General features: G+C 37.7%; 1 protein-coding gene across 4 annotated transcripts in view; it reads right to left on the bottom strand.

Moving 5' to 3' along the window:
- LAMA4 (laminin subunit alpha 4) overlaps positions 1-16,735 on the bottom strand; it is a 191,674-nt gene that overhangs the window by 132,376 nt on the left and 42,563 nt on the right. For all 4 annotated transcript variants that reach the window (XM_021008155.2, XM_021008153.2, XM_078155186.1 and 1 more), the window contains exon 2: positions 4,426-4,527. In XM_021008155.2, the coding sequence (XP_020863814.1) occupies positions 4,426-4,527 (102 nt within the window). The remainder of the gene's footprint in view (positions 1-4,425; positions 4,528-16,735) is intronic.

Genomic DNA, 16,735 nt, shown 5'->3' with positions numbered 1-16,735 from the left:
TGAAAGACTAGGATGGAAGCTGTGGAAAAGGCAGTTGCTTTGGAATGCAAAAGTCAAAAATTGGTTCCGCTGAATTTAAGATAGTCATTGGAAACCTTTATGTTTTTATTAAGTTGCAAGAGGCAGCTAGGTGGAACAGTGGATGGAGTGCTGGACCTGGAGTCAGTAAGATTCATCTTCCTGAGTTCAAATCTGGTCTCAGACACTTAATAGCTGTGTGAGATCCTTGGTAAGTCACTTAGCTGTTTGCCTCAATTTCCTCATCTGTAAAATGAGTTGGAGAAGGAAATGGCAAACTACTCCAGTATCTTTGCCAAGAAAACCCCAAATGGGGTCATGAAGAGTTGGACACAACTAAATAACAACAGTAAAAAAGAGGCAGCATGGTGCTGGGGATGCTAAGTCTGGAGACCTGGGTTCTAATCTTAGGTCTACCCTTAACTAGCTGCATTTTGTTGTTGTTGATCCATGTCCAACTCTTTGTGACCCCATTTGGGATTTTCTCGGCAAAGAAACCACTTGGAGTGGTTTGCCATTTCCTTCTCCAGCTCATTTTACAGAAGAGGAACTGAGGCAAACAGGGTAAGTGACTTATCCAGGTCACAGCGCCAGTAAATATCTGAGGTTAGATTTAAACTCAGGAAGAGGTGTCTTCCTGACTTCAGGTCTAGCACTCTATCTATGGGGCTACCTGGCTACATAACCTTGGGAAAGTCACCTGTATCTTGCAATAATCTCTTAATTAGTCTCTGTCCATTCTTCCTGCCTCTCTGATCTCTACCTACTTTCCATATTGATATTCCTAAAACACACTTAAGCAGAGCAGGATCTCTACACAAAATATTTCAAAGACATATTATTGCCTCTGAAAAAAATACTGACTGAACAAATCACAGGGTCCAAGGGTTGGAAGGCTCTGTAGTCCAGAATTCCCTTTGCAACATAGCTGAACATAGCTGGAAGTATCCTACCACCCCCTGTCTCCTGAGGTAATATAATAAAAATAAGAATAGCTAACATTTATATAGTACCTAAAGGTTTGTAAAATGCTTTGCAAATATTATCTCATTTGATTCTCACAACAACCCTGGGAGTTAGGTTCTATTATTAACCCCATTTTACAGATGAAGAAACTGAGGCAGACAAGTTAAGTGATTTGCCTAGGGTAATGCAGTAGGTATCTAAAATTTTGCTCTTCCTGGCTCTAGATTCAGGGCTGTATTCACTGTACTATCCAATTGTCTAGGTAGCCAATTTTACTTTGAAAACTCTCATTTTAGGAAGTTTTCCTTACATGAAACCTAAATTTGCAAATTTTCTGCTGCTTTTACCCATTCCACATTTTTTTTTAGCTCTTTGGCCAATTTAAATCCTCTTCCATGTGACAGCTTTTCAAATACTTGAAGAAGGTTATTAGAACCCACCTAAAACATATTTTCTCCAGGTCTCCTTTAGCCCTAAAAATATGTCTGTCATTTAAAGTCATTCTAAATCTGTCTCCCACCTACCTTTCCAATCTTATTTTGTGTTAATCCTCTTCCCACACTCTCTATTCCATTTAAACTGGCTTATTAGCTATTCCCTAAATATGTCATTCTATCTCCTGCCTCTGTGGTGACCTTATTCCTCACCTCAGCCCCATATAATCCTTAGTTTCTTCCAAAATGTAACTCCAAAATATGTCTGTTACATGAGGCTCTTCTTGATGTCCAGAGTTATTAGCACTCTCTCCCTTTCCATATTTCCACGTTCTTTTTATTTATTTTCTTGAGTACTTGTGGTACTTCCTTCCCCACCTCCCCAAGGTAGAATGCAAGCTCACTGAGGGCAAGGACTCTTTGGTTTTGATCTTTGCATCCCTAGCACCTGGCCTAATTATTTTGTACATAGTAGTCACTTAATGACTATCATTTTTTTGGGTGAGGCAATAGGGTTAAGTGACTTGTCCAGGATCACACACAGCTAGTAATTAATGACTGTAAAATGAATTGAAATGAATTGAATTTCTGTGAGCCCCTGTTTCCTCATATGTAAAACAGGGTGGGATTAAATTATGTCTTAGGTAGCTTCTAGCTATGAAAAAGTAAGGGTGCTAATTGAAAATGTAAAACTCTATTCTTGTTTTCTAGCTTCTTGACAGGTGAGAATAATTTGGAGCAAAGAAGACCAAATCTGTGAGTTGGCCTGCTACAGACTGTGGAGACAAGTAAGACAAATAAACCAAATGGTTAGAAACTTGGCTTTATCTAAATTAAGTGATACAACACAGTGCATATACTACCTTCACAATTTGTTCATTTGCTTCAAATAAATACATGTGACTTAGAAACAGTTTTGTTGTTCCCACAAATCATTTTATTTCTTTATTAGACAAACTGGTGATAGCATGCTCTGATGTACTTTGTTTTTCCATTCATAACGCTACATAGGTAGTAACGTAGGTGGGACGATGGGGCCTTGTCTCTTGGGTATTGACATCTAGGGTTGTGCAAAACCTCTGGAGGAGTGGGATGGTGTGTGCTATTTCTTGGGTGTCTTCTGGCTTACTGAGTGGTAGAGTGAGGGACCTGGCTCCCTCACTTGGCCCTATTCCCAATGCCTGGAAACTGTTCAGTGCAATACCCTGGCCCTTGCACAATGTTGCCTGGTTCCCTTACCTGGTCCCATTGTCCCACTGCTATGGTGTAACTCTCCCAGGGATCTTCCTTTTCTTTCTATCAACTAAACACTTGCCCTCATTCAAATGGGGCTTTCTGTGATATGGGCAGATGTGGGCAGTTCTCTTTGTTGGTATGACTTCCTCTCACCTCCATCCCATGGTCTTCCGTAATGGGGACACTATTGCTATAGCCCAAATCTCCTCTCCACTTCACCCCCTCCACCCAGTCCCTAGAGCCTTACCTTTGTCCAAGATGAAATGTTTCTAGGTGTGACTTTACTGCTTTACCTCTGTTTCTCCGGCTAGTGATGATGATCCAAATGTTAGCTACCAGAAATGAAGGCATGGTACCTAGGAGGCTCCCACTTGCCTTTTGAAACTCTATACAGAAAGTTCAGCACTTTAATAGTGATAAAAAGACCTCATCACTTAGGCTAAAGAAAGTCAGCTGTGGTGCAGTGAATGGAGAGTCATCTGGTGCCAGGAAGATTTGAGTTCAAATCTTCTGATACCTTCTGGTTGTGTGACCCTGGGTAAATCACTTAAATTCTCGGTACTCTAGGCAATTCTTTAAGTCAAGACCTGACACCTGGGGTCCACAGATCTTTGAACTTGGATGGGAAAAAAAAATAAAATTTTTTATTTCAACATATCTAGTTTCCTTTATAATCCTGTGTAAATTTTTTTTTTATGTATCAAGGAGTCTGTAACACAAGAAAGGTTAAGAACCCCTGCTTTAAAGCTATAATTCAAAGCAGGTGCTGGCTTGTATTAGTAGAGGGAGTTTTCTCACCCTGATGCTCCCTATACCATTAAGGCCCCATCCCCACATTTATACTAATACCTTTATCAGAAAGGCAGATGCGTTCCTCATTGCTACCATTAGGCACCTGGAAGGAGGAATCGTTTTTCTGTGAGCTCATTTGCTATTTTTTCCTGTGGGAGAATGTACCTCTCCCTACCTCCCCAGCTTTTCACCTTCCTTGTTTGCCAAGAAAAGAGACTGGGATGTTAAGTCCTGCTGTCCTGGTGGCTGAGTGAATGAAGTACAAATTATCAAAGTTGTACATTCACTCAAGCATTTCCATGGGGATCATTTTAGAAAAAAAAAGTCTCTGGTATTAAAATAACAGGAAACCGGAGATGGGAACATTAGAAAGGGGAGTAGGTTTTGTCAGCTGCTGATGCCTACACCCCAGCAGAGGACATCCTGAATGTAAGGGTTAGTTAAGAAGGAAGGGGGAGAAGAGAGACTCAGCTGATCCTGACTAAACAATGCAAAGATAGAGCCACTTTAAGAGACTTTATTATTTGTCACTCTCCACAAAAAAGGGAGGGCTCCAGTCTGAAAGGATGAACAAAGAGGTTTCCTTTATGCGGAATGAATAAGAAAAGTTGCCTGAATCTTTTTCACTATTACCTCTTCCCAGGGTCAACTGGGCTTACTTTGGAGTCACCAAAATACTGGTTGTAATTGAACTCCATTGTAGAGAATACAGTACTCATGTGTAGGATTTCTGGGGCTGAGGCTCATAGAGGTTCATGTGCCTTCCTCTAGCAAGGGACCAGTATGTGTGTTCCTCCTCATAGAACTAAAAGTATGCATGGCCAGCTCATTGGGAGGGATCACAGTTCAGAAGATTTGGTTTCCTCTGATTATCCCTGTTCCAAGTGCATTGATTATTCACTAATAGGGTCCTATTTTCTACTTTCAAAATAAAGAGGTTGGATGAACTAGACACAGGATTAAGGGAGCTGCCACTTACCACGCAGAAGCCAGAGCCATCCAGACACTCATTTGAATTCCCGTTACAGTCACAGGGCAAACATTCTCCAGACACAGAGTGAAAAAATCCTGCTCCACAGATCTGAAACACACATATACAGACAAAAAATTTTTTTTAGCTGGTTAAAAGGTCAACTTTGGCCCATATTGTGTAAGAGAAGTAAGAGAAACCTTCAAACTACCTTTACGTTTTCTATAAAATACGAACTCTAATAGGGACCCAGTAGACCCTGTTCTTGTGACCTTTTGCCAAAGTTTTCATTCATAATTTGTTTTACTCCATTCTTTTCACTGGCAACATGGGATGGCTCATTCTCTCTTATAAATCTGAGCTTGATTTCTTTTTTTTTTTTATTAAAGTCACAGGATTGTAGATTTAGAGCTAGAAGGGAACATGGAGGCCACTGAGTCCAATCTTTCCATTTTAAAGATGAGAAAATTAAGGTTGAGAGGTGTTAAGTTACTTACCCATGTTTACACAGCTACTATATGTATGAGGTGAGTTTGAACCTAGATCTTCTTGATTCTAAGTACATATATACATACATACATGTATGTATATATTAAATGTATGTATGTCTATTAAATCTCAGAAGATATATATATTTATACACATGTATACATATACATACATACATACATATATATGGGGGGAGAGAGAGAGAGAGAGAGAGAGAGAGAGAGAGAGAGAGAGAGAGAGAGAGAGAGAGAGAGAGAGAGATATTTAGTGGACTTTGTATATCTGGGATTCTTTAGTTTCTCCAGCTATTTTCTTGGCATTTGAAAAAAAAATGGAATATGTTTAGAACATATATATGGGAAAATTTAGAACAGGCAATAGGCTCCATGGAAGAGTGTTAGGGGTATAAGTCATTGTATTTTATTACCTTTTACTTCTTGGAGAGCAAAGATATTTTTATTAATGTAGGCTGTCATGTTACCAAAGACATAGATATCTACTCACTGCTCTTTTGGCTAGGTCTGCCCCTAAACCATCCCAGAGAGATAATGTTCCATTTTATTTCCAAAGGTTTACTGAGGAAGAGGGAGATTATACAGTATCCCTCAGGAATTATATTTGGCATATATCCCACTCCTCTCTTTCCCATCTAGTGACTATGATGTAAACCTATTTCCTCTTGCATTTTCCTCTGTAAAATGAAAAACAACTGGTTACCACGCCTAGGGTGATGACAAGTTTGGGGGCCCACCACTGAAGCTGGACATGAACAATCCAGAGGAAATCTAATCAACAGCGATGCACACTCATAGAATGTAAAAGATGAAAGAAACCTCAGACATCATTCAGGCCAGCCTCTTTATTTCACAGATGAGAAAAATGACTCCTTGAAAGGTTAATCAATCTTCCTAAGGTCATAACTAGTAAGGATTAGAGTTGAGATTCAAACCCAGAAATCTAGGGCTCTTTCTATTCACAAGATTAAAACACTGGAACTAGCCTCCATGAAGAAAGGACAAAGGAACTGGCTTTCATAATAATATAAAGGAAGACAAACATTGCACTTATTTTCAGTCTATAAGGAGACAGTTTATAATTTGTACTGGGGAGCCCACCTCCATTTCTAGTGAGGAGTAACTGACAGGAAAGCATCTTAAACGGCAGCAGGAGGCATATAGGTTAGACAAGAGCAAAACCTGAATGACAGATCCATTGTTATGTATTATGGCTGTAACTTGTAGAGTTTCCTTTTATGGCAGTTTTATGAATATAGGTAGTTACAGCCTTGGGTTGACTTAAGCGTGCAATTGGAAGTGTCAAGAAGATGAACTAGACTAAGAATTCTTAACCTGAGGTCCATGAGTTTTATTTTTTTTAAGATATTTTGATAATTATAGTTCAATATAATATGTCTCCTTTGTAATCCCTCACCCAAGAAAATAATAATAAAATAATCCTTATTTAGTGCATTTAAAAAGATTATGCTAAAAAAGATTCACCAGACTTCCAAAGGGGTCCACGACACAAAAAAGGTTAAGAACCTCTGGGCTAGATGATCTCTCTATTCCTATGGTTCTATGATGATGAAAGGTCCACAGAAGAGTTTAGTGGCTTTGTTGTTGTTCAATCAATTCTTTGCGACCCCATTTGGGGTTTTCTTAGCAAAGACACTAGAGTGGTTTGCCATTTCCTTCTCATATTGCAGATGAAGAAACTGAGGCAGAGAGGGTTAAGTGACTTGTCCAAGGTCATACAGCTAGGAAGTGTCTGAGATCAAATTTGAACTCAGAAAGATGAGTCTTCCTGACTCCAGGCTTTAGTGCTCTATCCACTGTGCCACCTAGTGGCAGAAGGAGGCTAGGCTAAAACATCTGTTTTTATTCTCTTATTTTTCCTGTAGAGTATTTGGCATGGGCCAAAACTATGTTTTAGGAAGAAGTTGTTGATGAGATGGCACAGCCATTCTGTTGCTGACTGAAAGGTAACACCTTCAACCAATCATTTCCACTATGGTACACAGGGAGAGGGAAGGAGTATGAAAGCCTATTGCCACCCTTAAAGCATCTTGACTGTAGTGCCTTCATTAAAGAGCCTAAGGAGACTCTAATTACTAAAGAAGAGTTATTAAAGCTCATTATTACCATTAAGAATGAACTTTTTCACTTTGACTCTAGAAATGTCTGTGTTTCATCATCATTCTTAAAATTCTACATAGAATTTCAGAACTAGATTCACTGACCACCTAAAAGGCAGATAAAAATTAATCTCTCAACTTTTAAAAATAACTTCCTCTTTTTTAAGATCTAAGATCTAATTTTCCTTACAGATCTGCGAAAGATATATGTTCCTCTGAAGAATAAATTAGTGTTGGTCCACTTAATTCCAGGATACTCTCCTGATTGCATTCAATGAATGGCGCACATATGTGTGCAACTGATGAAACTCAAGATCAACTACACTGAACGCCTTTCAGCAAGGAAGACCATTGCATGGGCATCTAGTTGTAGAGAAATTAGTTGTGATGAAGGAGGAGCAGAGGCTAAAACCCTATCAATGAGCTTGGTGCCTTTGGAATTTTCCTGAGTTACTTGTGGAGCCCATCTTCTGCATATATATGGATGGCCCTTGATTTGTTATTAGGTAGAAATAGGAACATATTTATAATTCTACTACTTATGGTTTAGGGATATGAAAGAGGACAGTTTAATTACAGTTGAACATCAATCAATTATTTAATCAACCTGCTAATGAGTATTTATGGGACACTTGTTTGTCCTTCATTTTGGAAAAGAACCAATGACATCATAGGGTGATGTCTTGACTTGTGTGTGATTGGATATTTATAGATCACTACTCTATGACCATTTTGGATCCAAATGCTATATAAAGAGTAAGATGTCAAGTAGTTTAACTCCTCACATCTGTTCCCCTTCAAATATTCCAATCACTTCCTCTAGACAACCCCATCAAATCCAACACCCACTAAATCAGCACAACATACACAGAAAGACTCTGGAGGAAATCAAGATTGGGTGTGGAATGTGCAGGATTCCTCTTTCATTCTGTTATTATATTCCAAGAGCACTTTTTGGGGGAGCAGGTAAGAGGAAGGGGATTGGTTGGTTGTTAATGCACTACTGGGAAAAAAAAAGAGCTTCCCCTCTAGTTCCTACAGATCAGAATTGGGAATTTAGCAGCATTTTCACTATAAGAAAATGCAATTCAGGAAAACCAATCTGTGTGTTATGTCTTACAGATTGTTATATTTTGATTTGTTATAATTTGATATAATTTGATTTGACCTATGCTAACCATTTGCTTCTTATCCTCAGCCAAGGACTTTAAAATAGTTCTGGAGTATTGACTTTCTTTTATTTTGTTTAAAAAATATATATTACTATCTTTTGTTTTTGCATTGCCTTCATTTTCAGATATATTCTACTTTCATCCCTCCCCAGAGAATGTCTTCTTTAACAAAGAATAATAAAAGAATGAGGAGGAAAAAGCAGCTCAGTAAAATTAAGCCACACATCCACCATATTGGATGGTTCCCCACCTTTTCAAAGAAAGAAGATTCTTTTTCCCACTTTCTTTGAGTTCAAGCTTTATCGTTACAATTACCTAGTATTAAGGTTTTGTTTGTTTGTTTGTTACTATTGCTCTTTCCTTTACATTGTTATAGTTATTGCATGTATTTTCCCTTGATTTACTTATTTTTATCAGTTCATATGAATCTCCTCAAGCTTAATTGTCTTCCTTATAGCCATTATTTCCTATGATACTACAATTCCACATGTCCATGAGGACATGTATTCATGTCCTGAATTTACTCATTTCTTAAAAGATGAGTGCAGGCCATATTGTCTTTATTACAGCCCTCCTCCTTCTCCCACTGGGACTAGGACTCCCAATCATTCCCAGGCCTACCATGCCACTTGCCTACCATCTCTACCTTGTGCCCCTGCCCTTACCCCTTACGCTTCTACAACTCTAACAACTTCCCTCTATGTGTTGTTTTCCTATATTAGAGTGCAAGCTCCTTGAGGGCAAGCACTGTCTTGCTTGTTTTTAATTCCCAGCTCTTGGTACAATCTCTGTCACATAGTGAATGCTTAATACATGCTTTTTTCCTTCATCTACTCAAATGAGGGAGTTAGGTTGGATGTCTTCTGAAGTCCCTTCCCTCACTAAATCTATCATCCCTTATAACAGATTTTGTTTAGTTATTTCCTAATTAATGGACATTTACTTTTCCCCCTCAATTCTTTGCTATTTCAAAAGTGCTGCTATAAATATTTTGGTGCATATGGGACCTTTCTTTTCATCTTTGATCTCCCTGGAGCATATGGTTAGTAGTGGAATCTCTAGGTCAAAAGATGTAGACATTTTAATCGCTTTGTTAGTATAACTACAAATTGCTTTCTAAAATGGTTGGACCACTGACTCAACCATCTTAATTTATTACCAGGTTAGGACATAGGGTTTGTGGAATTTGGCTTTTGCTTAGTATTTCTTACTTTACTTTTCTGGGGTGTTGAGGCCATTTCACATCTTTGTCTTGGCTATGGAAATACTTTTAACTTCCTAAATTAATTTGTAAATGACAACAAACCATACAAATTTTCAACCTGTCTGTGTGACACTGATGACCCAGAAATTAATGTTTTCTTCTCCTAAAATTTGTTTTGGCACCTCCATTTGAACATTGTGTATTAGCTGAGATAATGTCACCCTACCTGAAAGACTTTTCCTGTCCAAGACCTGGCAGTGTCAGTGATTCTTCCATTAAAAAAATGTCTTCAGGCAACAATAATCATAGCCACAACTATTTAACTTTTAGAGTTAATTGTGAAAGTAACACTCATAGTTAGATATTATGCTGAGACTAGAATCCAAAGCAATTACTCCTTGCTCTGAGTGTGTTCAACTTGGCCATGTTGACTCTAGGCTTACTGAAAACAAAACAAAACAAAACAAAAAATCTTTGCTAATTTAAGATTAAAAGAGAGCTCCCAAGAACCTCACCTTTTAAGAAAAGTACAACTCACTCTAGTCTATCAAAAAAGCCTGGTAACTGGGAGATTGGGATTGACAACCAGGCCACAACAACTCATTCAACTTTCTATAAAAAGCATGGAAAGGTTGTAATCTATTTTTATAGAGGTAGTAACCACACTGATGCCATCCCAAAATCTTGAAATGACAATAATTGTTTAGCATATATAGGTAACATATATGTGTTATTTGTATGTATATTTGTGTTATATATAATGCATATATACACATATGTATATATATGTGCTTATATGCACATATGTTTACTGTGTATATGTATATAGAAATGCATAATAAATATACAACATACATATGCACATATATATATATACACACACACACACACACACACACACACATTTATACTTTTGGGTGATAGTATCACAGATTTTGAATGGGAACTATCTTTGGAAGTCATTTTGTCCAATGTTTTCATTTTACAGAAGAGGAAACTGAAATCCAGTTAGGTAAAGGTACTTAGTCAAGGTCAAACAGGTAGTAAATGTTAGCATTAGAATTTGAACCTACACCCTCTGACTGACTCTTCATCCAGCAGTCTATGGGAGGCAACATTATAATGTACTTAGTTGTGTGTATGTCAGAGGCCTGGGACTCATAGAATCATAGATTAAAGGCTAAAAGGGCCTCTAGGGATCACCTACAGGTCATCTTATCCAACGCCCTGATTTTACAGATGAATAAACTGAGGCCTTGAGAGATTAAGTGACTTGTCCAATTTTACCCAGGGAGTAAATGTCAGAGAGGAGATTTGAATCCAGATCCTCTGATTTCAGAGTATCTTTCTACAGTGCCACACTGCTGGGAAGAAAACGCTTTAAAGAAATTCATTTACACAGTCGCAGAAATATTGTAACATGATTGATTGTGAAAGACTTAGCTATTCTGATCAAGACAATGATGTAAGACAATTCCAAAGGACCCATGATGAAAAATACTTTCCACCTCCAGAGACACACATATGGGGCCACACACACACACACACACACACACACAGAGAGAGAGAGAGAGAGAGAGAGAGAGAGAGAGAGAGAGAGAGAGAGAGAGAGAGAGAGAAAGAGAAAGAGAGATCAATCTGATGATGAACTCTGAGTGCAGGTTGAAGCATACCTTTTTTCACTTTATTTTTCTTGTTTTTTTTGTGTGTGTTTTCTTTTGCAACATGACTAATATGGAATATGTTTTGCATGACTTCATATATATAATTGATATACTGCTTGCCTTCTCAAGGGATGGGAGAAGGGCTGGAGGGAGGAAGAGAATATGGAATTCAAAATAAAAAAAGAATTTTAAGATTTTTTATAAATATAATTGGGAACTATTTGATGAAATATATATGTATATGTATACATATACATACACACATACATATATATGTACATATAAGAAACTACACTGTCTTCAGCATTACTCTGTGAAGGAGGAAGTGGAAAAGATTCTTACAGCCCTTTACAAACGAAAAAGCTGAGGCTCTGAGGGTTAAGTGCTTCTGCGTAATTAGCATCTGAGGTGGGGCTTCAAATGCAGGTCTCTCAGGTATAGCACTCTCTCCTTTGCACTTTTTTATTCTTATTCCAGATGTGAGAGTTCATTGGCAAGAGGACCTTGCTCTTCCAGTGAAGATTAGCCTGTACTCTGCAGCTTTTTATAATCTTAGACAGATGCTTGGGACACAGAAGAATTAACTTGTTTAGGATCACATAGCCGTCACGAGACAAAGCTATTTTACCTCTGGGGTCAGCTCTTTATCCACAATGTCATGCTGCCTCTCAGTAAACAGATTTAGTTATTGGTAGGAAGAGCTTGAAACAGTGATCCAAACCAAGTTTTATAAACCATTCTCTCCTTGTCCATCTAGAATTAAAAAAGACTAAACTAGAGATCAAAGAAAATCCTTGGATAAAAAACGATTCTGCTTTGTCTTATTCGAGGTAATGAGCCACCAATTCTTGCATATGAATTCAGTAAAAAAAAAATCAGTAATGAAGTGAGTCCCTGCATACTGCAGTTTCAGTTGGCTAGATGTTGGGTTCTCTTGGCTGATTTATTTGGAATCTGGAGAGAATTATCCATGTATATCCTCCCTCCACTCTAGTTCTTGCTTGCATAATTACAAATTCCCCGGTTTTCAAAGGGTGAGGCTTTAGAGGCCAAAAGAAATTTCACCATTGCTTGACTGATTTTTCTTCCTGCAGCTAGGAGAGCTGTTTCAAATTCTTCAACAGTTTATCCAGTTCAAAGGCTTTCTCCTCTCTCAGGTCACACACACACAGACACAGACACACACATACACACACACACACACACACACACAGATTTATTTCTTTTCAAGATTGATGGGAGAACGTTCATTAGAAAAATTACAAAAGCTCTCTTTAGACCCTCTCTTTAGACTCTTCAGGGTTGGACACAAACCTCCCCTACAGTAAGGGGAGATAGATCTCTGTGCTTTGAACAGTTTGTGTTCAGATTGCAGCTGTTTTCTCCTCTGCTATTGGGGGTGATGTCTTTACTTGTTTGCTAATCTCCCTGGATCTGAAAGGAACTGATGAAACTGAAATCATAATTTTAGAGCTAGAAAGGAGTTAGAAGCCAGCTGGTTCAACCCACTTATATTTTCTTCATCTATTGATAAATAAACTGAGGCCTGGAAAAGTGAAATGTCTTGCCCAGGGTCAGTTAGGTTGATGTTATTAGCAAAAATGGAAGGTCCAAGTCTGGGACTTCTGACTTGAAATCCAAATTATTTTTACCATCCCATGCACAATTCTGATGAATTTGTAGTCCTTTTGTTAATTTCTATTTATTTATTATTTTATTTTTCCTCATTTACATGTAAAAACAATTTTTAGCATTCATTTTTAAAACTTTGAGTTGTAAATTCTCTCTCCCTCCTCCTCTCCCCTCCATTGAGAAGGCAAGCAATTCGACATATGTTACTTATGTGTAGTCATGCACAGCACTTTCATAATAGTCATGTTGTGAAAGAAAGCAAAGAAAGAAACTCCAAGAAAAATAAAATTAAAAAATATGCTTCAATCTGCATTCAGACACCATCAGTTCTTGTTGAGTTTGTAGTCCTTTGCTAATTAAAGAGGATCTGACTCAATGGCAAAGTGAGGGATAACAATTATTACAGTGATTATTTCTGTGTTTATGTTTTTGTTCATTTATACATTACACATATGTTGCATATATAACATGCATGCTTTATAACACAGTTTTGTTAACAGCTCACAATCTAATGGTAGAAGACAACATGAAAAGGACAATGTACTAACAACTTATACACGGGTTAAACTGAAGATAATCAACAGAGTACGGACGCTCGTATTAAAGGAGGTTGGAAAACGCTTCCTGTAGAAGGTGAGATTTTAGCTGGGACTTAGAGGGAGCTAGGGAAACCAAGAGATGGAATTGGGGAGGGAGAAGATTCCAGGAATGGGGAATAGCCAGTGAAAATGGCTTGACTTGGGAGATGTGGTGTCTTATTTGAGGAGGCCCGTGTCATTGGACTACAGAGTACTTTGTGGGTGGGAAGGAATGGGGAGTAAGATGTAAAAAGATGTAGAAGGGAACCAGGTTATACAAGACTTTGAATGCTAACCAGACAATTATATATTTAATCCTGTGACAGGGCACCACTGAAGTTTTTTAATCAGAGTAGGGGGAGGTATGTGTGACAACATCAGACTTGTTCTTTAGGAAGACAAATTTGATAGCTGAGTGAAAGATAGACTACAGTAGAGAGTGGCTTGAGACAGAGACACCAACCAGCCAGCTATCACAATAATCCAGGTGTGAGGTGATACCTTAGGACCTGTATCAGGGTGGTGGCAGTGACAGAACACAGAAGAGAGCATTTACGAGGTGCTACAAGGGTAAAATGGACAGGATTTGGCAAAAGATTGGATATGGAGGATGAGGGAAAGAGGAGTCAAGGATGACACCTAGGGTTGTAAGTCTGAGTAGTTACTGCCCCTTTCCATCACATCATTATACTGCCAGCTGTTTTAACTTACTAATTTTTCTCACTTTTTGTTCTCTAAATCATGATAACACAATGTATCATTCACCAAGATATTGTTAATCTGAAAACTCAGTTATGATCAAATTAAGTTTATTAGAGAAAAAGCCACAAGCAATTTTCTGGGAAAAGAAAAGGTTGTATCAGAAAATTTTTAAAGAGTAAGTAGGGTGCTTATTCCAATAAACCAAACCACTACTAATCTTTTGTTGGACATGTTTCCCTGACTTCTCTGCTTGCAGAGGGAGCTGCTTCTATCTTGAAACTCCCCATGTATTTCTATTCTGGGAATGTCTCAGATTTCTCTCATTCATTCAACAATCACTTGTTGGTTACATACTTTGTACTAGATGGTGGTGGTGGTGGTGGTGGTGGGGTGTGTGTGTGTGTGTGTGTGTGTGTGTGTGTGTGTGTGTGTGTGTGTGTGTACTATCAAGGGTGTGATGTGCAATCTCAAACCAATTCTTAAATTTTCTGGGTGGGCATTTATACCTTGGAAATCAGCAAATGCTACAAATCAGAACATGATTGATTGTTTTGTTGGTTGTCTAGACTTAAGAAAGTGATGGAGAAAATGTCAATAATGCAGATTAAATTTAAAAGCGTGTCACTTGTATATGTTCTCCAGAGAGCCAATTGTTAAATATTTTACAATCAAACCACTGAGTATGTAAAGTTTCTCTAAGACAAGTCTGTGGGGTGGAGGCATAGGACAAACAAAGATATTAAGTAACATTACAAGATAAAAGCATTGAAGTTGCAAACAAAGAGTTGTGAGAGGTGTGAGGGGGTAGCCTTTAAGAAGGATCAGTGATACTTTTTATCAAAATGTAGTTACTCTGTTTATCTCTTTTATTTAAATCTATTTTAGTCTTAACTTTGAGATCATAATGGTTCCCTTGCCTTTTTTTTTACATCAGATGAAGCATAATAAATTCTTCTCTAATCCTCCATTTTCACAGTGTGTATCTCAAAAAAGTGGGGTGTGAAAGGAAGAACTGATATAGAAGGAGCAGTTGGGGGTGGAGGGCTGTAGTGTTGGAACCTTACTCTAGTCAGATTTTGGTTAAAGAGAGAACAACATACATATCTAAAAGGGTATCAAAATCTTCTAAACTTTTAAAGAAATAAGAAGATTAAGAGACAAGATAAGGGAAGTACTTTTAGAAGGTTGTGTAGATTAAGATTTAGGAGAATAGGAGGAGAGGATAAGGGAGCAACTTTCAGAGAGGTGGGTAGATTAAGGAGAATAACTTCATGACATTTAAAAGGAATAGCAAGTAATACATAATAGATTTTCAGTTTTATGTGTAATCACCTTTTTTCTATTCTACTATGTTAATGGAAATGCTTATTTTATTTCTTAAGTTTAGAATAAAATAAATATTTTTTTTAAAAGGAGGATCAGTAAGAGCTTCATGGAGGAAGAAGCATTTAATTGGTAGGAATTCAACAAGTGAAGAGGACATTTCAGGCAAAGGGAATAGTATGAGCAAAGAAACATAAATGGACAATTTCAAAGAATGTTCAGGAAATAAAAAGTGATCTACATTGTCTCAGTAATAGAAGACTGCAGAAATAATATGAAATAAGATTGGTATGGGAGAGTGCTGACAGGTTATGTAGGAGGTCCTTGTATGCCAAGGAACCGTGGAAGATATATCTATTTATTTATATTATCTATTCATATATTTATTTATCTACTTATCCATTCATCTATCACTTATTTATTTGTTTACTTATCCACCCACTTGTTTATTTATTAATTTAATTATTCATTCATTTTCTATTTATCTATGTATTTACTTATTTATTCATCCATTCATCCATTTATTTACTTGTTTATTACTTATTTATTAATGGTGAACTGATTAATTGCAGAAGAGTAATATGACCAGAAGTTTGATAAGGTAGACTATATTGGCAATGAGATGATTGGAATGAGAATACAGGAAGACTTGTAAGAAGACTATCTCAACTATTGCTGAGATGGGACCAGATGGAATTAGCGATTAACTAACCAGATGATTACCTCTAGGAAGACAGAAGAAGGGATGATTCAGAGATAAGCTCAAGGCTTTGGACATGAGGGAGTAGTTTCCACAGACAGAAAATAGTGGAATCAGAATAAGAAGCAAATTTAGCAGGGGAGATTATAAGCTTGACCTTGGGCCTATTAAATTTGAGGTTGCAGTGTTGCCTAGTGGATAGAGAGCTAGCCTTAAGACTCTGAGTTCATGTCCTACCTCTGAAATATATTGGCTGTGTGACCCTCATGGAGTCTCTGAGTGCTCTAGGAAATTCTATAAGACTATAAGTTGTAGAGAATGTGCAAGCCTGTGTTGGTAGGAGTTCACTATAACAAGGAAATTGCAAATCAAGTTCTTATTCTTACCCTAAGTTTGAGGTGATGATGGGACTAGACATTGCTCTGAAGATATCCAGAGATGCTGGTCTTGAGTGGAAAAGTAAAGGTAGGATTGAGGGGCAGCTCTGATAGTGGGGTTTTTCTTCTTTTTTCTTTATCGTATGTATTCGTGCATTGGTTTAGAACAGGCTCTGCGATTAACAGGAAGAGGATCATTTGCCTTTGAATCAGTACATGGACCTACCTTTGGAAGTTGAACACTGGGTTCCCAAGATCTGCCTTGTCTAAAAAAGCAAGATCTTGGGAAGTGACTAATATGACCTTGATCTTGACAATGGATTAAACTCTTGCTCATTATTTCC

Source organism: Phascolarctos cinereus, unplaced genomic scaffold (genome assembly GCF_003287225.1).
Source record: "Phascolarctos cinereus isolate Bilbo 61053 unplaced genomic scaffold, phaCin_HiC Scaffold_5;HRSCAF=322, whole genome shotgun sequence".
Classification (NCBI taxonomy): domain Eukaryota; kingdom Metazoa; phylum Chordata; class Mammalia; order Diprotodontia; family Phascolarctidae; genus Phascolarctos; species Phascolarctos cinereus.
Note: the sequence above shows the minus strand (reverse complement) of the source record. Positions and strands in the feature narration are given on the sequence as shown.